The sequence below is a fragment of the Podarcis gaigeae genome (genome assembly GCF_964106915.1).
Source record: "Podarcis gaigeae genome assembly, chromosome: 6".
NCBI lineage: Eukaryota > Metazoa > Chordata > Lepidosauria > Squamata > Lacertidae > Podarcis > Podarcis gaigeae.
Window position 1 is genome coordinate 51236574 of NC_139682.1, and position 24552 is coordinate 51261125.

The 24552-nt window shown below is 40.0% G+C and overlaps 2 protein-coding genes and 1 long non-coding RNA gene across 23 annotated transcripts in view; 2 read left to right on the plus strand and 1 right to left on the minus strand.

Annotated features, from left to right (window-relative positions):
* CCDC17 (coiled-coil domain containing 17) overlaps positions 1 to 4218 on the plus strand; it is a 32182-nt gene extending 27964 nt beyond the window's left edge. For 5 of the 7 annotated variants that reach the window (XM_083742310.1, XM_083742312.1, XM_083742311.1 and 2 more), the window contains 5 exons: positions 770 to 1021; positions 1718 to 1786; positions 2673 to 2750; positions 3048 to 3152; positions 3775 to 4218. In XM_083742310.1, the coding sequence (XP_083598436.1) occupies positions 770 to 1021; positions 1718 to 1786; positions 2673 to 2750; positions 3048 to 3152; positions 3775 to 3804 (534 nt within the window). In that variant the 3' untranslated portion in view covers positions 3805 to 4218. Of the gene's footprint in view, positions 1 to 530; positions 662 to 769; positions 1022 to 1717; positions 1787 to 2672; positions 2751 to 3047; positions 3153 to 3774 lie in introns of those variants that run through there. The other 2 variants (XM_083742313.1, XM_083742314.1) reach the window with 2 other exon arrangements.
* Positions 4219 to 5217: 999 nt separating this feature from the next.
* On the minus strand, positions 5218 to 22213 carry NASP (nuclear autoantigenic sperm protein). 15 transcript variants are annotated; one of them, XM_083742371.1, is made up of 15 exons: positions 21904 to 22213; positions 19986 to 20042; positions 19464 to 19574; positions 16751 to 16831; positions 16283 to 16386; positions 14492 to 15343; positions 12759 to 12919; positions 10687 to 10763; positions 10526 to 10599; positions 9257 to 9445; positions 8814 to 8980; positions 8110 to 8166; positions 7955 to 8026; positions 5843 to 5971; positions 5218 to 5372 (listed from the first exon to the last, which is right to left on the minus strand). In XM_083742371.1, the coding sequence occupies exons 2-15, from the start codon at positions 20033 to 20035 to the stop codon at positions 5328 to 5330; spliced, it is 2169 nt and encodes a 722-aa protein (XP_083598497.1). In that variant the 5' UTR covers positions 20036 to 20042; positions 21904 to 22213; the 3' UTR covers positions 5218 to 5327. The 15 variants fall into 15 exon arrangements, with proteins under 15 accessions (XP_083598497.1, XP_083598494.1, XP_083598503.1 ...); XM_083742368.1 differs by having other exon boundaries at positions 5843 to 5992; XM_083742377.1 differs by having other exon boundaries at positions 14492 to 15439.
* Positions 11689 to 12670, plus strand: LOC310846291. Its single transcript, XR_014565222.1, has 2 exons — positions 11689 to 11899; positions 11975 to 12670. It is a non-coding gene; the product is annotated as an uncharacterized lncRNA (long non-coding RNA).
* Positions 22214 to 24552: the final 2339 nt, after the last annotated feature.

The following is a 24552-nucleotide window of genomic DNA, read 5'->3' on the forward strand; positions in this document are numbered from 1 at the left end:
TAAGCCACCCTTCAGTCACAGGACTCTGAGAATGGCCTACAACTAAAAAAAGATGACACTGGGTGTTCCACTCAGCAAAGGATAGGCCGTTGCCTTTCAGTAAGATGGGTCCCATGCTGTAAGAAGGAACCAATCTGTATTTCAACACTGGTTTATCTGGTATTTTTCACAAGTAATCTGTCTTATTCAGCAGTCTCTACAGCAAAGTGGCTAAATGCCTCCTGAGCCTAGTAACCAGTTAACTAAGATGCACTGTGTGGAAGGTAACTAGGTGGAGCTTTAAGCAGAATTATTAGCTCCAGAAAAGTTCAGCAAAGTAGAAACATTCTCTCTAGTGAATTAGTATTGCTATAATTAGGCTGATTCCCTACCACCTATCCCTACTAAATCTGTAGCCTATATTTTGATACCCTACTGGGGTTCAAACATTTTTGCTAGCAGCAAGGCTCATGGTTCTTAATTTCTGTTCCACATAAAGGAAGTGTGTGCATTCCTTTCATAAATCCATTGCCGCCCAATTTTTTTTACAGAAACATGTCATATCACCAGCATTTACCCACTGCCTTATACCAGGGGGCTCCGGGTATGTGAAATTTAATTCTGTGTTAAGGAGACCTGGCATGATTTTGAATGAGGCAGTCTGCCCATGGTGGAGTGCAGTGTAAGCTTTCTTACTGATGACCATATTTATTTCCAAACTCTTATTTGTGAACCTGTACACAACAGGTGGCTCAGCCTTTCCTTTCAGAACCTGCAACTTGTTTTTCAGACCTGTCCCCACAGAGTTTACCATGAATATACAGCCATTATTATTCACCTGTGCCAAGGTGTGGTGAATCCTGCCCAATGTGCCTCGGGTGAAAAAGAATGCCAAGCAGCACAAAGAAGAGTCATGCTAAAAGGGGAACAGCTACATTACACTCAGAAAAGTGGGGCATGGACAGCTCTTCATGTGTTTTCCAGAGGTTACTGCAACACTGGCATTTACCAACTGCCCCTATACCAGGGGACTCCCAGTCAGGTATAGTTAACTTAACCAACCAGCTAAAAGTTAGACATACATGCCAATATTCTTGCAAAAACAATCAAATGCCAGCAGCTGGGCAGGGGCATGCACTTATTAGCGTGTGCGCGCACACACACATATATTCTGTACAATGTTTCCCTGCATCACCTGTATATCACCATTCTGTCAAGCTGAAAGTTATCCACTTCCCCACTTTTGAGCTTTATGTGAATGCAGCATCAGTTAAGAACTGATGGCTCATCCCCACAGAATTCAGTACTTTCTGAAGTCCCTACTTGTGTACACTTAATGCCTGCAAATATCTTAGCAATGACAAAGGGTACAAATGGCAACTAGTTCTCCCACCTTTTGGAGGTGTTGATGGTGCAAAGCAATGAACCAGTGCCTATAACTGCTAAGCATTCCCCACCCCATCTTTGGCTTAAGTGTCACCAGCTCTTGACCCACTTGTTTTTACACACTACTATAATTTAGTCCAAAGTCAGCAATCAGTTTCTAATTTCAAGATGTTGTTTGGCGTGTGTACAAAATTAGTAAGCTTTACAGTGTTACTTTGTATTGTTTTGGGAACACTTCTAACTATTTCTCTCACTTAAGGAATCTCTTGCAGTAGTCTACTAAAAGAATACTGCAAAGAAACAGTAGGTGGTTTGTTCTTTTCTGGTTCAAGGTTTGTTCTTTCCTTAACAGATCATCCTGGCTTCCTTATCTGAAGGGAAATGCAGCAGCATTATGAAGAGCATGCTCCAAAAGAAAGAGGTATGAGACTAGTTAAGCATAGAGCAGTAGCTTCACAAAGCTTATCCAAGAAGTAAAACGGTGAAGTAAGGTGAACACTTGCAATCATTTTCTAGATCGTATTATACAGGGTAGTAACAAAAACTGATGCAAAAGGTAGACCACACAAATCCCAATTTTCTCAAACACTACTGCAAGTGCAGAAAGTTCCAAGGAGCATGGCTGGCAAAGATTTTGGGGAGCAAGACAGAAGGTGGTTTGCAACATCAGCCCTACCATCATACAAATGGATTCCAAAATGTGTGTTTGTGCTGCAGAGATATCCTCCCTGAAGACTGCCAAGTCAGATAAATCAATGTACAAGACTATGTTTCTTTATAATGTAATCTTTAAATTGAAAATTTACCTGAACCAGTGGTTCTAAAATGTTTTTCTTTCGGCCACACTTCCAGAATAAAAACTTGCTCATGCCATACCAAATTGTTTGACAAGAAATACATTGAGAGAAAAGAAACTCAAATTAGTTTTTTTTTGTAAATATATTTATCCATAGTCTGCAAATATATATATATATTTATACTACTGTATACTACACTGAAATGTTTAAATATTTGATTGTCCTTGAATCTTCTTGCCACACCCTTTGAGAACCACTGCTTTACAGATTCATTTGGGTGCAATGGGGAACATTTATGTGGTCTACTAACCCTGGAGTAGAAGGCTCCAGTATAGAGGAAGGAGGCACTTGGATATTCTGTAATTATATGAAAACCTCAACAGCCTCAGGTATGACAGGCGCCTGCAATCTATGCAAGCCCTACTTTATCCCCAACGTTTCACCATTATTCTTGTTCAACAATCACACATATAAAAGAATGTACTTAATGCTATAGTTTGAAACTTCCAGATCCAGTTGGTGCCAGGTGCATCTGTGGTTGTGCGCATAGCAGATGGAAGATGGGATGAACTCAGATATACATCAGGGGTACGTATACTAGCTAAGTGAATCTAATCATCATAAACTTTTCATTCCACCCAGGAAAACAAAAGGATGAGCATACTAATTAACCATCCACTGGAGAAAACCAAAAGCAATCTCACTTTCATGTTTACCATTTATCAATTTTCTGTGCAGCCAAATTGTAAAACAGAGCCAGGTGACTTATTTATAGTGGATTGTCAGAAATCACGTATACTAAAAAGGTTACCAGTAACTGTTCAGAGCACAAACTAACCACACATTAGATCATCACATCCTAGCTGACCTTGTCATTTGTTTCAGAGTATTGATCAATCTTATCTGCCAGAGACAACAGATCTGTACAATAAGGAACCCTCTGGAAGAAAAATTGCAGAATTAATGTTGCAGGGGACTTCAAGAAAACAGGTAAAATTGGGCTATAGCCCTACTTATGAATGGAACAATTTGTCAACTAGCAACAGCCACAGTGCAGCTCTCCTATGACATAAATGAAATTATAATTTAACTGCAAGGTTTGAAGTACACCCATTCTAGTGAAATCAGAACAAATGGAACTTGCTACATACACTTATTGACTGAAAGCTTTGCTCCATTCTCCATACTGAAGAAATGAACCTATGCTGCCAATTCTTGTAGACCAGCAAGCAGCATATAAGCGGCACACAAAGCACTACCAAACCATTCTACATTCTAAATCTTATATTAATAATCCAAAAATTGAGAGAACAAGGTACAAGATCTACTACAGAAGCCACAAACAGAAAACTCATTCAAATTGTGTCCAAAAGAAAGATTCAGGAGCCTGGCTAAAGGAACTTTAAAGACTGAATCTTCCTTTAGGACAAAATTTAAATGAGTTTTCCGTTTGTGGCTTCTGTCTCAATTTTTGGATTATTAATATAAGATTTAGAACGTAGAATGGTTTGGTGGTGCTTTGTGTGCCGCTTATGTGCTGCTTACTTCTTACTGGTCCACATTCTCCATAAGCAGTGAAGGTTTAATTGTGACTTGCATGTTTTTCTTTCAGACAAAGTTGAAGGCATTGGAACAAATTTAAAGAGAAGGAACAAGACATCTTAGGCTACATACTAGCTTACTCTACTGGCAATCATTGCAAGACTTTATTAAGTTTATGAAGAATGTCCATCCTGTAGCCTAATACCTCAAGTGGCCATCTGTGTTTTATTAGTGGTTATGGTAAAGTATATGAATGTGGCTGACATCTTGGCAGTGAATGAGGGATAATCACCTGCTTGAAGCAGCCATGCTATTTTGCTTTTTAAAAAAAAACCCAGGTGTCACTTCCTTACTTGGAAACTGCACAAACATTGGCTGCTGTGCACCTAAACCTGCATCAGTTCTCCGGACTATTTTCCATATCTTCTTTATACCATTCCTAAGTAGTGGTTTAATTCTAGCATCCATGAGCCTCTCACCCTTATATCATCTCTCCCCAACGGAATCCTACTTTAACCTGACAGCAAGAGCTGTTCGACAGTGGAATTTGCTGCCAAGGAGTGCGGTGGAGTCTCCGTCTTTGGAGGTCTTTAAGCAGAGGCTTGGCAACCATGTCAGGAGTGCTCTGATGGTGTTTCCTGCTTGGCAGGGGGTTGGACTCGATGGCCCTTGTGGTCTCTTCCAACTCTATGATTCTATAACCTGGGCTCTTCTTCCAGCTGAGTTAATGTAATGTGTCCGACACACAAATGAGACATTTTGCATCAAACACAAGCCTGATTCAATTTTTTAGTTTGTCAAAGCAGATCTATTTTAAGTTCCACCCTTTGTCTTCCCTCCTATTTGCAGCTACTCTAGCCTGCACTATGCTTGACTCCCACAAAATTTGCTAGGAGGCTCATCCTCTCAAAACTATTTCCAGTCTGACACAGTAGACATAAATGGTTTAGTGCAGGGGTCAGCAAACTTTTTCAGCAGGGGGCCAGTTCACTGTTCCTCGGACCTTGTGGGGGGCTGGACTATATATATATATTTGGGGGGGGGGGGGGATGAACGAATTCCTATGCTGCACAAATAACCCAGAGCTGCATTTTAAATTAAAAGGACACATTCTACTCATGTAAAAACACGCTGATTTCTGGACCATCCGCGGGCCAGATTTAGAAGGTGATTGGGCCGGATCCGGCCCCCGGGCCTTAGTTTGCTTACCCATGGTTTAGTGCTTCCTCAGACTTGCAGTTTCAAACTAAATCCAGGAAGAAATGCCACCAACATTTAGGCCCCATATCTGCTCAGTATCTAGGCCACAATTTTCTAACCACAAAAAAATGCTACTTTGCTTCCTAAAACCCTTACAAACCAGACATTTACAAGTCAGTACATCAACTGAAAGCCAGCCTGGCACTGCTGTTGTAGAACTGGCTAGGAGGTAGATGCAACCATCTTTAGGTCTGCTGATGGAGACAATAGGTATTTATGCATGAATACGGCTGAATTTTATCAAAAGGCAGTGTTAAATGTTTGAGTAATCTTTATTGAATACAAAAGTTGCCAAAAGTGAAAAAATACATTATATACAAAACCCACTGGCCTTGGGAGGGAGTGTCCAATATTAAAACTATATCATACAGCACTTTGAACTGTTTCAACTTGTGGCCTTTCCTCTGCCTGTAAAAAAGAAGAAAAAAGTAATTTAGGACATGCATTTGTTTTATCTGACCAGTTAAATACAGCTCTTGAAAGCATTCAACACACTTATGTACAATTGATTACTTAAATGTAGCATGGCTGCTGCTGCCTCTTGACAGAAGCCATTAACCAAATTACGCTTAGATAATCTGTCTTAAATCTCTTTCTCTACTTCTGATAATGTAAAGAATTAGGACTCCTACATAAATAGTACTTTAAGCAAAGTTGCTATTTCAAAGCATCCAAAAGATACATACTGCATTCTGCAAGTATACAGAACTAGTCTAGTAGGTTTAGTTTAGACAGATTCCAACATGCATTTTGACACAAGCAAATTTCCAACTTTAAGTGGTCTGGGAGAGAAGACCAACAAAGCAATTAAAGGCAGGCAGGAAAGATGAGCCTGGGAAACGGAAAATATACAGAAGACTCCTGACTCGACAGCCCACCTCCTCTTCCTTTTTCTCTGCAACCACATTTCCACTGGGGGTAGCATCACCACCACCATTGACAGCCGGTTCTGGTTTAGATTTCTTAGCTTCATTATCTCCCTGTTGAGTTTCTTCCTCGGGTTTCCTCTGAAGACAAAATTGTTTAGTCTTCACCAAGTACAATTTCAAATGTAAAGTATTAATAAAGAATATCTAGTGCTATTATGCATTTACTATTAATAAGCTGCCAACTGAACTGTGCTTTAAAACTGCTCTGGGCTACAGCAAAGGTTACAAAGTGCATTTTGCTGCTTCAGCTACTGGAAAGTTGTCCTCCAATACTGAAAGCAATCTAGTTCTGGGTTACCTAACAGTCTACACATAGCTCTCAAAATCAGAAGGCAGACTGTAGAAGAAAGAGATCAAATATATGGAGAGATTTTGTTAAGAGGGTATCTTTATTTTTGCCATTCTGTTAACATTGTATCTTTTCTCCTTTCCAATTAGATGCTATCAATAGACGGGCAGCCACTGTTGAATATAAAAAGATTTCTTATATTTTTCGGAATGTCTCTACCCAAGATTCCTAACAGAAAGGCTTCTGGTTTCTTTAAAAATGTTAATTTGAATGTTTTTTCATCTCACCATAAATATTCCAAAAAAATTGGACTTTTCTGCATGTCCACCACGTATGATAAAAATCTCCCATTTTTTCTCCACACTTCCAACACTTATTCAAACTATTTTTATGCATTTTCATCATATTTTCTTTGATGGTCTGACATGCAGCAAAGTTCATGTTAATTTTCCAGAGTGATTCCCATTCTCTCATCATAATAGGACATCCGATATCCTGCGCACATCTAATCATGACCACCTTCACCTTCGACTTCCCAGTCAAGGAGGAGTCAGTACATCCTTGTGATAATCTTGGTGTCATTATTTAACAACACTATTTCAAATTTAGAGGGCTCATTGGCAAATTCATTTTATTTGTCCTGTCTGAATGTCTCAAAAAGTTGATGATACACAGACTATGTGGAAATGGCTCAATTAACAAATAGGTTAAGAGGTAACACCAAACAATGATTTTCTCAGAAATGGGAAATGTTTAAGAGATACTTACAACAAAATAACAGTGACATATTATCTATGGTAGTATTTGAATGACCCTTGTGTACATAAAAATTAAGAAATAAAGGAAAATTGGTATGCTAGGTTGTAAGAAAGTATTAAAAAATATTGTATTAATTGTAAGGTAATAATTATAAGTACATTCAATATCACAAATGTCAACTATATTGGGAAATCTATATTTATTTTACTTTAATTTGTTGTTGTTTTACTTTATTTTATGTACCATTATATGATTTTAGCTTAGCTGATACCTAAGTGGAATTAGGTTAAATTAACATTCTAAGTTAAACAAATTTAAGAATATGTATATATTGTATGTATGTGTATGTGTGAAGTTAAATTTGTAAAGACATTAATGAATTTCAATAAAGATTTTTTTCATCAAAAAAAGGGGGGGTATCTTAAGTTACAAATAGTTTGCTTGTTTTAGACTGTCTTTGCTATTTTAACCAATTCTCCTTTCCACTTGAAATATGGGAACCCAGCTCAGCCTGGCTGTGACATTCAGTTTATATGGATTTCGGGCTACCTGTAAATTCTGAATCTCTACCCTGGACAATTTTGCAGGTCCCCAACACATCTAAATTCTCAAGTGCCTGCAGGACCCACACAATTAAGCTTTGAAATTAAACCAGGGTGAGTCAGACGAGCACAGCACAGCACAGCACAAAACCATCAAAAGCTACTAAGTGCGCTAGATGGTTCTCAGGCTGATTGGCTCCCAGTGGAGAAGATATTAAGCAGGATTTCTAAAATTTGTAGAAGCAGAATGATCGAAGCTTTTAAGTGATGGCTTAAGTCAGACATAGGCAAACTTGGCCCTCCAGATGTTTTGGGACTACAACTCCCATCATCCCTGACCACTATTCCTGTTAGCTAGGGATGGTGGGAGCTGTAGTCCCAAAACATCTGGAGGGCCAAGTTTGCCTACACCTGGTTCAAGTACTGCAAGCCAGTGGTTACCTATTTTTGTTAGTTGTATGGGACACAAACCTTTTTTCTGACAAGATGGGAGATGTCTGTAATACACTGAGGAGCTCCATCAGTTTTTTGCCCAGCTGGGATCTGTTAAAAAACAGAAGGCAAAATATGAAATACTATAGAACAGCAGAATTAAACTGCTTGCTTTAGGGATTAGTATCACTTACAGCTGAAGCTGGATTGCTTTCAGTTGCCTGTGGAAAACTAGAAGATGATCCACCAACCTGGAAACAAAGAGATCTATCAGTCTAAAAGTCATTAAAAGCCTACTGGGACTAAATTATAAACATGTACAATGAAGAGCACATCGGTTTTGAAGAACAATTTATAAAATTTAAGGTGTAATGAGAAGCAATAATGAGGAAGCTGGTCTGCAGTTAATTTTTCAAGCTCCCAATGTTTTTTTAAGACCACAAGAGAAGTAAACAGGTGTCTCATCTGTAGAGTGTGAACCCCCAAGCTATTTTGCAGTTGCTATCTGCAGTCTTGCTTTAAGAATAAGGGACATATTCAAGCCTGCATTTCCACTGATGCAACAACTTCCATTCCTATAACAGTGTTTCATCTACTGTCACCTCCAGCTAACTTCCTTCAAAATCAGCTCAAGAGTTTGGGGGATCCTCCGGAACAAATTTTACATGTCATCTTATCATTAATTATTCAATGTAAGGTCTTTGAACTCAGTGCTTCAAAAGTCATCTCCTACCCCCCCCCCAAAAAAGTAAAAATTTTGCATTTTCCACTATAAAACTAAGTATCAATGGCATCCTTTCTTCCCATTTACAGCTGTGTATCTCAGCTTAATTTATTTTGCTATCTGCTCCTCTAGCACAAGTTCACAAAAAACGGTAGTAGTAAGCCTAGGACTCACCAAAGTTGCTTTCAGAGCCAGTTCGGCTATTCTTGCGCTCTTTTGAGACTCCTTTGAATCTTCTATCTTCTCTTTAATTTCAGGAAGCAGTCCCTCGAGTTCTACAATTTCCTTCTCATCCTCAGCTGATCCCTCCCCTTTTGTTTTTAGTCGCTCAGTCAACATCGCTAAAAAGGTGATATTTAGGTGATATTAGTACTTTTAGAGCCATTTACTCATCAGTTTGGGGCTTTGTCCCAGTGTATGTTAAAACAGATTCTCAAGGATCAGCAGCAGCTGCCAAATTTCTTGCAGTGTTTGCTAGCTGACACATTAGCTCTCTGAACACCTCTTCATGAAGAAACTAGCTCTGTAGCTTTCCCAACACTGTACATTTGGAGCTTGGAGGACACATTAACGGTGATGCTTAACTAAAACTACATGAAGAACTGCACTTCACTTACCCATTCTTTTATCAATGACTTCCATCGATTTACTATACTGCAACACTGCTTCATCATACTGATTATCATAGTGAAAGGCCAACCCCAGATGATAATGAGTCTCTGCAAGCAAGCGGTCATGGGCCTCTAAGTACTTCTGCTGAAGAGCCAGGCAAGAACGGAACTCTTCTATAGCTTGAGAGTAGTTTTCTGCACAATAAAAACAGAAAGTAAAGCACAGGACTTTCATATGAAGGTAGAAATTTGTACAAAGCAGGATTCAATCATAGTGTAGAAAAAAGGTTTTCAATCAATAGTTATATAACCTGTCGTGATTCCAGTATCAATTTTTGAATGATATAGGGCATTTTACATTTAATATAGTCTGCAGAGACTGGTGGAAACAGTGGCTAGAAAGCATATCTGGCTTGCTCAACATAGTTCAACAGCTGAGAACAAATGAGGAGACTGCAAGCTTCCTTCCCATGCCTTTCCCCTTATTCATCAGCTGCATCCTGGTTTGGTTAAACTCCAATTAGCCATTATATTCAAAACAGGGAACTATAGTTTAAGTTCCTGGTTAGTAGATAGACAAAGTTGCATTTAGGAACCAGGCAGAGGGCCTTCTTGGTAATGATGCCGTCCCTGTGGAATGCCTTCCCTTCAGATGTCAAGGAAATAAACAACTATCTTACTTTTAGAAGACTTCTGAAGGTAGCCCTGCTTAGGGAAGTTTCTAAAGATTGATGTTTTCAGATATGTTGTAAGCCACCCAGAGTGGCTGGGGAAACCCAGCCAGATGGACAGGGTATAAATAAAATTAGTGTAATTATTATTATTAGGCAGAATAGCTAACTGAAATTTAATTACCCTTTAACCAGGGTGTAAACACTGAGAAAGGACCAAGGCGAGGGGCCTCTATTCGTTCTTCAAGGCTTCTAAGCTATGCTTTAATAAGCAGGGAATCATGCATCTGAACTAGGCCACAGTAGAATAAAAGTAACCAATCTATCAGCGTACTTCCCAATAGTATAGGTAACTGTATTATAACGAAGTACAGTATGAGATGTCCAAAATAAAAGGCTTAGTTGATAAACTCTGAGCTAGTTGATAAAAGTCTGAGCAACTTTGAAAATATGAATACTGTAAAGTGAATATAAAATATATTACTGACAGTTTATATAATATGCAATGGACATGCAAAAACTAAAATATCATATGCAGTGGAAATATGAATAATAGTATCAGAAATTAATCCACTGCATGCCTAAGCAACTTTAAGGTAGTTACCAGATTCGATGCTAACTTCTCCTAGTTTTAGGTGAGCCTGAGCAACAAGGAGCTGAGCTTCTTTCGTGTCCTGTCTAGATCAAGAAGGCAGAGTCAGCAAGATTGTCATAACACCTTTAGTTGTATAAAAAGACATTATTTGTCAGAACTCCCAGACGTACCTTTTGTATATTACTTTTGCTAACTCCAGCATATCCCAAGCCAGTTCTAAGTTCCCAACATCGTCTTCTTCACTCTCCTAAAGCAAAGTTATTTGAAAGTCAAAGAAATGGATAGAAAGGCAATTGCTAAGGATCTTGGCAGACCACTTGATTTTTCTGCTTGTTGTAGCAACTGTAGTGCCCTGTGCTAGATGCTCCATGATTCCAATTGTATTTTTACAGACATAACACAGACCACCTGAATGAAGCTTGTGGGCCACTGGTGGTTGATGGACCAACTCAGGAACTCCTGCCTTAAAGCAGGCAACTGAAGAAACCAGTCACCATAGGAAACAAATATATAAACTTTAGAAAAGGAACGTCATACCCCTTCCACAAACTCCTATGCTGAAGCGTTTGTTAGCAAAATTTAGCACTTTATATTAGGGAAATCAGCACTTCTTCCTTACAAAGGCGCCAGTTCTATTGCAGGGAGTCTTGAACACAGCAGAGGAAGCTCTATTAATGTCCCTTTCCTTTAAGTTGCTCAATACAGTGTGCATGGTTCTCTCTCTCCCCATTTTATCCTCACAGCTCTGAGATAAGACTAAGAGACAGTAAGGTCCAAAGCCAGTCAGTGAGCTTCATGGCTAAGTGGGGATTTGAACCCTGGTCTTCCAGACCCTGCCTAGTACCATAGTCTTCACCGCAATGCTTCTGCCAGTTCCAGAACCTAGTGTAATGAAAGCTCACCTTCTGGTAGACAAAGAGAAGACTTGGAAGCACAGGTTCTGCAGAAAGACTAATGGCTAGCTAATGATCCAAGACAAGATTTGTGGACTGTGATTAACTGCTTGACAAAAAGGATTTACAAACAGCTTTAGAGGATTATCTATTTTCCTCCTGTATTAGTTTTGAACTGCTTGTCCTTCACATTGTATCTCACTCCTCTTATGAATTGGCTGTTCAGCCAGCAAATCCTTCACAAGCAGAATTAAAACCAATGTTTGGAAAGTGCATTGTAATTATAATATAGAATTATAATTAGTGGCAATTATAATTCTTGCTCCAAAAGCACTTTGCATGTCATTTCAGTTCTTGCCCAGGTCTTTCCTGAGGCTTCCCTGATGAACAGCTCAGCTTATCAGCTGGGTAGCTTCCTCATGTTTGACCTCGCTGTCTTCATAGTTTGAATAGCAGGAAAAAATGCAGTGCCCACTTCTTTAATGTTAATGTTGACTGCAGAGAATTACTTCAGAAGGTGGTGTACTGTTGCAAAAAAGCTGCTTCAATAGCAGTTTTTTAAAAGGCAAAAAAGGAGATGTCACAAGAGGACATACTTTCAGTTGAGTTAAAAATTGGTTGACTGCAGAGAATTACTTCAGAAGGTGGTGTACTGTTGCAAAAAAGCTGCTTCAATAGCAGTTTTTTAAAACAATAGCAAGCTTCTGATAATTAAGCAGATACCATGCACATTATCAGGCACAGCCCTTTCCCTTTCTGTAGCAAATCACTATTGCTGTGATATGAGGCAGAGGAGATGCAACCTGTTCCCAATTTCCTGTAGGTTTTGGAGGCCTGCTTTTGGGCTTTTAAACAACTGTAATAAAAGACACTCAACAGGTTTAGAGAAGGTGGGAATGGTTACAGAAATTAGTTTAACCATGGGTGCGGTACTAGACGGAGACCACAATGCTTCACTGAAACTAGTTTATGAGTTTCAATGTATGAATGCATTGTGTCAGTAGACAAGAGATTTTGACAGCAGAGGGGACAAGGAAAGAAGGGGCAAGCAGAGAGAAGGATAGGGGCTTTTTTTTAAGAATGGAGAACGAACAAACATCTAGAAGGAAAAACAGGCTAAAGTTTTAACAGACTAAAATGTTAAAATGCTGCTTTGAACCAGAGTACTCAAAGCCACACCCCTACTAGAATCTTGAACCTTCGGAAGGAACTGCCTACTTCAGTCTTCCTATGCTCTAGAAAACATACGTAATCGGAAATAGTTTCCATGAAAACAATGTTCCTTTCTCCATGACAGAAACATTGAACCAGCTCTTTAACAGGCTTGAATGCTCATTTTTATACTTCACCTTTTCTTCAACTGCAGAGTCATTTTCTTTATCCTCTTCGACTGCAGAGTCATTTTCTTTATCCTCTTCAACTGCAGAGTCATTTTCTTTATCCTCTTCAACTGCAGAGTCATTTTCTTTATCCTCTTCAACTTTATCTTCCTCTTCTGATCCTTCCATCTCTACAATAATAGTTTCTTATTAATATACAACCAACTGTTTATACATCGATTTTACTTGACTATTTGTTTTATTCAGCTGTGAAATTCTTCCACCACTATTACACTTCCAACCTATGTGTTCATGAGGGTTGGCTTGGTAGGTTTCTGTGCAATCTGCAACATGTGTTTATACGAAGTTTTGAGGGGAGCTACATAGATTAAAATATTCAGCGTTAGGATATTCTTTCTCCTTTATGCTGCTTGCATGGCACCCCCTGGCATGTCAGTTAAAAAGAATTTGAACAAGTTTTAATACTTTTATAGGTTCCCCATAGAAGTTTTGTTTTCATTGTAACGGGGGAGACAAAGAGAAGAGCTTTAAAATTGCACTCCTTAGAAGTAGTCACATTTCATAGTTAAGATAAAACAGAAATATTAATATTTCTAGTTAAGTGTCATTGCATGGCTTCTTAGGGAAACTGACAGGTATGCACTATCGGTTGTCAGGCACATGAACTTACATAAACTATGGGATAGCTCAGACACCTATTCTGCAGTGTCAGGGAACATATACCCTCTTATGGAGCAAGAAATCTGACCTCCTACCAGCTATTCAGTAATCCAGATGCCCAGCAAGCACAATCTCAAACTGCCTTATGCTCAACAGCCTTCATGTAACAACTACTACAGAAGCCAAGGGAAAAAGTATTGCTGTAAACACCGGACTTCAAACTAGAACAGGGATGGCTATCTTGTATTCTTCTAGATGTTGCTAAACCACAACTCCCACCAGCTCCAGCCAACGTGGCCAAAATAATTAGGGATTATAGAGTTTTAGTTCAGCAGTATCTAGAGGGTCATGCTTTTAAGCTACTCTTGGACTAGAAATGCATAGGACGAGGCTCTAGTTGCCAGAGCAAACTTGCCACTGTACTGTATCCCTATTATTTATTGCAATTATTAGTCACTTTTTTCAAATAGGAACACAAAGTGACTAAATATTTGTTAAACAGTTGTATTATGCGAAGGTTTATCAGATTTACAACTATTTCACTACTTAGAATCTCACTTGTAAACAAACATTTTCAAGGTATTATAAGGTAGTTAAAACAGCAATGCTAAAGCAAGAGAAGCAGGACATGAAAGCTGTGATGTCTATTACCTGCACTTGTTTCTAGTTATAGGCCTCAAAGCATGATAGGTTTTAGGTTGTTTAATACAGGTCATTAAGCCAGCACCCTCGTGTTGCTGTATTTTTGTGGATCTGGTTGTCAATATATATTCTAGTACTATGCTTTTAATTGTTCAGAGTTAATCTTGCATTCACATAAAAACATGCAGTGAACATCCATTCAGTGTTCTCTATGAGCCATTGCTTTCTATATTTGCTGCTCATGCAAACCAGTCCCCAAAAAAGCCAATAATTTATTGCTCAACTTGTTAGTTTTGTTTCAATTCAACTGTTCCTTGCAGCTTCAAAATTCTCCTTGGGTGGATTCATCCCTGTGGCACAGAGAATTCTGAATGGATTAGTCTTACTAAGGGTTAGCTCTCTAAATAGATCCACCCACAAGTGTCTTCTATCCCTGTTACCTTCGCCCTCTCCCATCTCGTCATCCTTTTCTTCTTCCTTTTCTACCTTAGGAGCAACTTCAGCTTTTTCTTCTGGTTGTATTTCATGTGACTGCTTGATGCTCCCTGAAGTAGTTTCATTTGGAGCTGAAGGTTCTCCTTCTCTTGAATCCAATGTTTCTTCCTTCTCTTTCAAGTTCACCACCACCTGTTCTGTGGCAGGCTTCATGTCCTCTGTCTTTTCAGCAGTAGCTTTAGCTGGTTGTTCTTTTTCTGCCCGCCCTTCAACTTTCTCAACCGCTGTCAAGAATTCTCTCTCTAACTCACCTGAAGCTTTTACCAATTCCTCTACTATTGGATTCTTTTCTACAATTGCGTCTGCCTGCTTTTCTACCTCCTCTCCTCTCCTCTCTTGAGCTGCTATCTCAACTACCTTCTCTTTCCCAGGTGCTTCCCCTGCAGCCACTTCTTTTTCTAAAGTAGTATCTCCCCCAGCTGCTTCTACAGCCTCTTCTATTACTGGATTAACTTTCACAGCAGCATCTTCCGAAACCACCACTCTGTGTACAGCAGCATCTTCCCTAGCCTCTTCTACCACCACTGGCTTATCTTCTCCAGCTGTCCCTTCTGCATCCACTGGCTTCTCTTCCCTAGCAGCACCATCTTCTAATGCTACCTCAGTAGTTACTTCATTGATGTTTTGTTCTTCCGTAGTTGCCTCTACCTGCTTTTCTGCCTTCTCTTGCTCTTCCTTTTTCTCCATAACAGTGATATCTTCTCCACCCAGAGCTGCTGCTTTTTCTTTTTCTTCCTTAGCTGCTACTTCTTCCTCAACCTCTTCCATTTCAACATCCTTCGGTTGCATCTCCACTCCTGTATGCACCAGAGACTCTTCAGGATTTTTTCTGGATTCATCTTTTTCCCCCATGGCATTATATACCTGCTCTCTTAATTCCTCCCTTGCTTCTTCTACATGTTTAAGGAAGATCAAGCACAAACAAACCTTCGAATTTAGTGATAAACATTCATGATCTTCACATCCCACCCTCCATCCCACTGATGTCTTGCTTCAAAGTTACAGGAATCAATACAATCCTTTTGGACCCTTAAACTGAGAACAAGTGCCTTCCATAACAGGGCTTGCAAGGAGTTGCGCTTAAGCAATGAGTTGTAGGCCAGCATAGTAACAGCCAAGCAAGAGATGCCAAGCTTTGTCTAGACAAGACATTGCACTGGATTGCAGAGGAAGATGCTACGAACTGAGGGACAGGGCAAGTATTGAAATTTAGACAAACTATCCACTTTCTTAAGTGAACATGGCCTATTGTCACAACATGATCTTCACAGCATCAAACCTTATTAGATGCCACTGCCCAAAAGATCTAGGCCACAATGTGCTATACACTAAACAGTTTTGCAATAAGCAGTAATACTGGGAGTTACTATTCAGTTTGTTCACAGAACCTTTGCCCAATTAGTTCATGGTTCTAGAAACAATTAGCTGACTGTCCTTAAGATCTTGAAGCATAGAAACCAATGCTTTACTAAGAAACAAAGTGAGGCCCACATGGTTCAAAACAATGCTTTAATCTATAGGTTTGTAGACACACTGGCCTTGTTAAAAGGCAGGTTTTTAAGTTTTTTAAACAAGTTTTTGGTCAATTTTATCATTGAAAAGACTTTTAGAGAGTCTTTTTAGTTGCGGTTTAAGATTCAAACAACTTGATAATAATAAAATGACCCTTGTCTAGTATCCACTTGGAACACACACAGCTTGGCATCTCTATCATGAGTTAAGACAGCACTACATACCATCTATATTATCAGCACTTTCTACCATTGAGTCTTCTGTTTTTTCTTCCTCTTCTTCCACCTGCACTCCTTCCAAGGCATTTCCCAGCACACCATTTTCCATTCTAGAAGATGTAAGTAGGCATTGCTGTTATCTTTTCCCTCACCAGTTTTAGCGTTCAAAGCTTGAACTCAAGGCTGTATTGATGTAGCATAAGAACACCAGTTAACAGATCCTGCTCCAGCTGTCCTGGAAGCAAATACATATTTGGTTGACAAGGAAGACCAATCAAAGTTTGTTGACCTGATTATGTAGCTCTAGAATGGCTGCCACTATTGTGAGAAAAGGTTACAAAAGGTAACTTCAGTTCTGTGTGCAGGAGAAACTGGTGAAGTGGATTCCAGTCCATGTAAAATTATATTAGCCTTCCTAATCTAGATTAACTATTCAAACCACCAAGTGGCCCAAAGCAGGTCACATTAACTTACCTTGCCAATTCCAGAAGTGATTTCCCATAAAAAAAGTAAGCTTCTGCACACTCATTTCCAGTTTCACCATACTTATTAGCCCTAAAAAGAGATTACCAGATTAGCAGGGTGGATTAATTTAAGTCACGTTTCCCATTTACACAACCGGCGGAAACTTTTGGGGGAAAGTTTATTTCCAAGGTTTGATGGCTCATAACACCACTTTTTTATAGTAATACCATAAAATTATGTATCAAAGGAAACATAATTTAATGAAGAATGTAATGCAACAAGGTTTGTTCAATTATCTGTATCCTATCAAAAGTTAGAGCCAAATGATCAGTAAAATGAATGCTTTAGAGAGCCAATCAGGTTCTCATAACATCACTTTTTTAGGGAGTAATACCATAACATTATATATCAATGGAAAGATAATTTAATGAAGAATGTGATGCAATAACTTTTATGAAGGATTATTTATTACAACAGAAATGAGGACATTTGTCAGTGTGCTGTGATTGCTATCAAGTTGGTTGGGTTTTGTTGTGTTTTTTGTTCTTTCATTTAGTCAGCTTGTAAACCCAGTCAGATAGGTGGCATATAAATAAGTTGTTGTTTGTTATGGTGGTGAAAGCAGAGTCAAGCAGAAAGCAACAACACTGGAAGGAAGACACACACAATTGTCCAATGTTCACATTCCTGTATTTTTGTACTTTATCTCAAACAGTCATAGCTACTGGTCATAATGGAATATTTAACAACTTACCCTCTGTAGGTTAACAAAAATGAAATCTTATAAAAGGTGTAGACTCCAACAAATAGGAAAAAGCCTGGTTGTACCAAATAACTGGCATTTAGTTTTAAGGCAGCATTTAGATGTCAGATTTGCCCCAGTGTTCAACGAATATATGAAGTAATACACTAGTGGCCAAAATTGTTGTATTTCCAAGGTTTGATGGCTCATAACACCACTTTTTTTGAGTAATACAATAAAATTATATATTAATGGAAAGATAATTTAATGAAGAATGTAATGGAACAAGTTTTGTTCAATTATCTGTACTCTATCAAGCATTATAGCCAAATAACCAGAAAAAGCGTTTAGAGAGCCAATCAGGTGTCATATTGTTTTGGCAATGATGGCTCATAAACCACCTTTTTTTTGGAGTAATACCATAGCATTATATCAATGGAAAAATAATTTAATGAAGAATGCAATGCAATAACTTATTATTTAGCAGACTAGAGATCATTTTCATTCAGTGGAACTAAACATTTATGTTTGCTAGTTGGACTGTAAATAATCATTTGAAAAAATGATCGAACTGGCTCTTGATTTAAATAGGAAGTCTCTGTTAACTATGTAGCTGGTAGAGAAACTACTTCATTTTAAAGAATAAATGTAGCAAACATGCTTTGGTTAAGATATAATATTAACAGCACGGTTATTTGAGAATTTTAAATTTAAAATTCCAGAAAATCCAAACCAAGTTTTGAAATCTATTTAAAAATAACCTTTTTAATCTACCTGCAGATTATATCCCCTGCCCTTTCCACATAGTATCAGGAAGTATTAAAATGGACAATATTTTATTCAACAGAAATACTGACACATACATACACAGGCCATATGGCTTGAGAAAAAGTTTTGTCCAAATTATTTGGGGGTGGGGAGACATACTTTGGAAGTTCTCCTGAATTCCATCTTTTCACTGGAGTGGCTTCCACTGCTAGGTGGTTATGCCCAGTTAAGTCTGGTTACTGGACCAGGATAACCTAGTGTCAGTTGCCTAAGCTCTAGTGACCTCCTGCATGGAGGCTTGGAAACTAAATACAGTATCTAAAAAATACTCCAGTACCAATCATCTCAGTCCCTACAATAATCAGGTGATGCCTTGCTGATGCAACCACCAGATCTGCTTGTTTTGCACTGACCCAGTGAGCTGTACCTATTGCCATTATTAACTTTCATGAGAAATTTGAAAATATTCCTGGTTATGCAGGAATTTGGTGGCCGAATTTCCTAGCAACCTTGAGATCACTGGATGGAATTTTTTTTTAAAAAAACACCTAATTGTTTTTATAATGTTCTAACAGTTTTAGAATGTTTCTGCTTTGCTTTCTGAAGTGTGGATCTGTTTGCCACCCTGGGGTTCCTCATGAGGAATATAAATTCAATAACTAAGTAAACAAATAATGTGCTAAAGTTACTTGCATTCATTTTCCAAAACAGGAGCTGTGTTAAAAAAAACATTCTACATACAGTGAACCCTCTGGATACTGATTTAATTTGTTCTGGGGGTCCATGCGCACCCCGAAAAATCCATAACCAGAGGCGCCACTTCTGTGCATGTGCAAGCGGCGTAACACAGAAAAATACTTCCAGGTTTGCCATGTTCGTGACCTGAAGGTTACATATCCAGAGAGGTACATAACTCAAGGGTCCACTGAACTTGAGAGTAACCCTGTAAAACCCAGTGGGGTTTACTTTTCGGTAGATCTACATAGAATAAAGAATTCTAATTTGGGAAAGAAAAAAATGAAGCAGTCTTTATTGCAGATATTAATTCAGAATACTTGTTTCTGGCTCTGTGCACCACTAGCATGCAGTCTCCACTGACTACCCCCAAGAAAATGCAGCCCATAAAAGAAAAAAAGGTTGTTATCTCTAAGATAGGCTAAATTCCCTTCATCAAATGAAAAATCAACTGAAGGGATAAACCTCATTACTTACAACAGAGAAGCAGCTTCCTGAAATGCATTAACAGCAGCTGGAATATCTCCCATTACCAGATTTTTCTGCCCCAAGCCGAGGTATTTCTTGGCTTCTGCATCCACATCCATACTAGAAAAATAGAAACAAGGTTCTAGTTACAGGTAGGTAGCCATATTGGTCTGCCACAGTCGAAACAAAATAAAAAAATTCCTTCCAGTAGCACCTTAGAGACCAACTAAGTTAGTTATTGGTATGAGCTTTCATGTACATGCACACTTCAGGTAAACTAACTTAGTCTCTAAGGTGCTACTGGAAGAAACCAGGTTGTTAGCCACAACATATAGCTGTTAGAAGCAAACATTGTCATTATTTACCTTTTTTACTATAGTAAATCAAGAGTGTCAGTGTTTAAAAACTGCTCTTGTTTCATTCATCTATTCCAATCAATGTAACTAGTAGTAGCTGACTATTACAGGAAGATAGTTACACTACTCTATTTCAAACGCACATGCACTATTCTTACATCTAATTATATCTTACCTCTCAGTTTTGTCAGCGGAAGTAGAAGGAGCAGCAGATTCTTCTGCCATTCTGAAACTGAAAATTCTAAAGTTAGAATACTTAGGAATGTAACTGTATAAGAATACTTAGGAATGTTACTGTAACGTTACAGTAACTGTAATGTATGATTTATAAATAGAGTTATAGCAAATTAAGAGTAAGGACCATCAATGGTACATTATGCCCTACGTAGGCTGCTGATGCAAATAACTATCAGCTGGCTCCTTCATGTATGCCACAACCTTTCCCTGTTAAGTCAAAAAGCTCCCAATCAAACAGCCGGTGCACTGTTCAAGAGGCATGCTACAGTCACAGAAAATTATTTAAGAGTTTGAATTTCATTTTAAAGGAACTTTAAAGGATTTTTGTACAGATGCCATTTTGTCAGTAGTAGAAGGTATACAAAGTGCCAGTTGAAATTACAGCCCTCCTAACTAGTATATTTATATGGACTCCTCACACAGTCTTGTTACCAATGTAAAGAGCATACTCCAGGAACAAAAGCTGCCGCTCTCGTGGAGTTATCAGTACCAGTATCCTTGACAAACCAATTTCCAAAATTCTTCAGGCAAAACAATGTGCTTTAAATGCGTGCTGGATGCATTTTAAATCATTTGACAGGTCTAGCAAAGCATAAATTCAATAAATATTGGAAACAATGAGCAGTATTGCAGTGACTTAGAAGTCCTCCTCTGCTATATTGCTGAGGGACCACAGTCCCTTAAACGACACTTGCTCCATAAGGGGAGGTGTAAAAACAAATCAAGTCTGTTATAGTACTATATAGGCTGCTACACCACACCACACAAGGGCTGTACAGGTCTTTTATCAATATTCAGATGACTCTTGGCTAGGGAACTATCACTATGCGAGTTTCTAGACTCTTACAAGTTACAATCTCTCCAGCAGAAAATAATAATGAAGGCCAATTAGTCCTAAGGCGAGTAACAGAATAGCGCTTCAAGGAACGCTCCCGTTTCTTTAAGTGTTCACTCGTTAACTGTGGTGAGATGAGAAAACGTCGACGGACAGTTCCTTCCAAAAACTACAGTAAAGAAGGCATTTTCCAATTCACCCCACAGTTCCGCTGCAACCAGCTACTTTTCGGTACCACAAATGAATTAACCCAGAGTAGACCCGACAAGCCTTAAGCACCCCCACCCACCTTGGAGCGCACGAAAAATATACCAGAATACTAATATCCTCGGTTTATCGAACGAGTTAAAAGGCAGAGCTTTAAAAGCCGCTCTTAACTCCTCCCCCGGAGCCGCCAACGACGCTAAGAAAGTTCTCTCTGGGAGAAAGACGTTTACCTCATCAGACAATGGGGTTCGTTTCCCGCCTCCGCCCCTCCCCTCGTCAGATCTTTTGGCGCCGAATCTCAACGGCCTCTTTCTACAGGCCGAGGCTGCCTACCACGTGACGCGGCTCTTTTTTCCCCTCTCCCCCCCGCCCCCTTATCCCTCCCTCCCTCCTTTGCGCGCGCCGGATTGATGGGCCTTGAAAATGGCGGCCTAAACTCCGAGTCGGGTCACGTGGCGTCTCGGTTTTTAAGGCGAACCGCCGCCTCCGCCCCCCACGCCGTGAGAAAACGGCATGCACCAAACCGCCGGTGGGAGTAATAGGAGATGAAAAGATGGGGGGGGGGGAGAGAGAATGAAACAAAACGCCACGAGGTAAAGAGGACCAGAATATGCCGCCGAAAGTGAAGCTGAGGGAGAACAAATTCTACGAAGGAATACCTGTGTAGCCGCCGCCGCCGCCGCCCCCATTACTCGAACAAACAACTCGGCGTTCCCTTCGTCCTTACCCAGTTCCCGAAAAGACAAAACCTGAGTCGAACCCCGCCAGCAGCGGCGGCGGCGGCGCCAAAGGTGATGGCAGCCCCACAACTCACCTCAAGACCCCGACGGAGTGACAACAATCAGCCGAGAAACGCAGCCCACCGCCCCTCCAGATGCTTTTATAGCCCCCCGAGGACACGCCCCAGCAGCGCGAGGCACGCTCTCAAGGCAAAGGAACTACGACTCCCAGCATGCCTCGCGCCTCCCTGTGAGGCCTTTCGGGAAGCCGGAACTCGTCTGAGGCGAGTTGAAAATAACCGCAACCCCCTTCCCCAAAAACCCAACGGGACGAATGTCAGAGAAACCCTCGAGCATGTTGGAAACGTCGCCTCACTCCCTCTGTCCCTCTGTTTGCTGTTTCGGGAAACGTAGTCCGCGGACTCGGAGTAAACCTAAATCACTATTTTTGTAGCATGCCGGAAAATGTAATTCCAAGTCAGAGTGCTTGTAGTCCGTAGACGGTAGAAGAGCATACTGGGAAAGGCTGTGAAATAAATAGCATCCATTCAGAGACCTATTAGCTCTGCGGGCGGCTAAAGACAAGAGTCAGAAACTGTCTTAACCCTCTGACCTCTTTAACTGCTCTGACACGGATCATCTAATGTCTGCTGGGCAACCCCCTTCCTCCAGCATTTTTTATAAGACCATTTGTGTTTATGTATCTTTAAAAACCAAGGTCCTGGATCACACCACGCATGCTTCAGGTGTGACGAATGAACACAACACAGGGCAGCTCGCGATCTCAAGGAGTTCCGTGCATCAAAGTAAAGAGTGTGACCGGGAGCGGGTGGAAGTGGCGCGACTCACCTGACCCTCATCTCTGACGCCGGGGTCTCTACCGGCAGAGGGCAGGGTTAGCCTGGCAATGCAGTGGTGTCCCCAAGTGCACCTCGCAGTCTTCGGCTTAGAGGGAAATGGAAACCATTCGCTCAGGCTAGGAAAAAATAAAGCACTGCGAGTGGAGGAAACAACGCACATAGGATAATACCTACCCAGGTCTTCCCTACTGAGATGTGTGCATACTGGATATGTCATATTTCAAGCCCAGCAGACTGGGCTTAGAAAGTGATTGACCCAAAGATTAAGCTTCGTAGCTTTGTGAGGATTTGGGACCTATTTATCTGCGGTTCTCTTATTTTTCAAAACTTGGTTCCCAGGCTCCAATTCCCATCCTCCTTGACAATTGGCTAAGCTGGCTGAGCAATACTTACCTGCTGCATCACTAGCTCTCAATAACGTTGCTATTGATAAAAGATTGTATCTGAACATGTGCATGCTATGTAGTCTCCCTAACAAGTATGCTTAGGATTGCAGCATTAGAAATTAACCTTACTGGTGCATGCCAGTAGCTAATTAAGACCAAGAAACTGACAAAACGTCAAATGCTGCAACATTTTTTCTGGTTCAGTACCAGCCTTATAAGAATGGCCTATTGTGTTCATTAGGCTTTCTTCCAAGGTCCACAATCTCCCTATGCAAAGTTAAGCATGCCTAAACATGTTTATTTCAGTGGTCTCAGGCACACCTAACTGCACAGGACTCTGCTGTAAGCGTGCACAAATTGTCGCCTTATGGGAGTAAACACAAACGGCTAACATAGAACAAAATCCTACTAACAATACTACTAGTTGTCGTCTCTAGTTAGAGAACAGTTAACACCTCTTGAAAGCGTATATTACTAATAACTGGGTTAAAAACAGGACAGGATTCTGCACCCTTAATAGTTGTGTAGGGTGGAATTTTAGCAGACACAAGCTTACACCTGCTGAAAATTCTTCTACACAACTATTAAGGGTGCAGGAGCCTTATCTTGTATCTGGCCACCTAGCAAAAATAAGGGAAACTGCACTAGTAATAACAGCAATGTCTTTTAGGCAGCAATAATTCCCAGTCAAAAGATACTGACCTAATCAGTATTAATGCAAAGTTCTCTAAAGATTACAGTTGAAGTAAAGTTTGGTCTGTAGTTTGTTTCCACATCTTCTTACATAAATTAAGTCTTGTGTGTGCTTGACTGTTGGCTGTAAGGCTTCTGTGAACCACCCACCAATCTGAAACTTTATGTTACCTGTTGTATTGTCATCTATGGTATGAACTTCAATATACTTCTTCAGTTAAGAGTATTTTTTTTAAAGCTGAGTCTCATTTAAAAACAACTAGTGATGGAGAAGATTTTTAAATGAGTAGACATTGACATTGATTATGCAGCTAAGAACCTCATCACTGTTCTGCTATCAACAGCTGCTGCTCCTCTCTTGTTATTAGCTCCCTGCTAAAAGCTTCTACCTACCCAAATGTCATCCTGCTGGGTCTTTACTTTCATAGGCTGAATAATTGACTTCATTCATTAGATAAGGTAAATTGCCTGCCTAATGCAAAGGTTGTAGATGTTAGCCATGGAGGAGACAGTGGTTGTGGTGCACGTTGGCACCAGTGACATGGGAAAATGTAATCTCAGCCTTTTCTCCTTTTTTGGGCTAGTTTAACTTTGCACATCTTCTCTTCAGTCTCACACCATTTTTGATTCTCCCTTACAGCTTGCATAGACATGTTTCTGAAGTTGTGCACATCCAGAGCCCTCACACCTCCTTCCCAAAGCCCAGTGCTCAGAAACTCGAAGGGGTCAAATGTTGCAGAGGACCACCCCTGCTGGGTCAGGTGGGCCTTTGATGTGATCCAACAGGGTTCTTGTGTTCTTAATC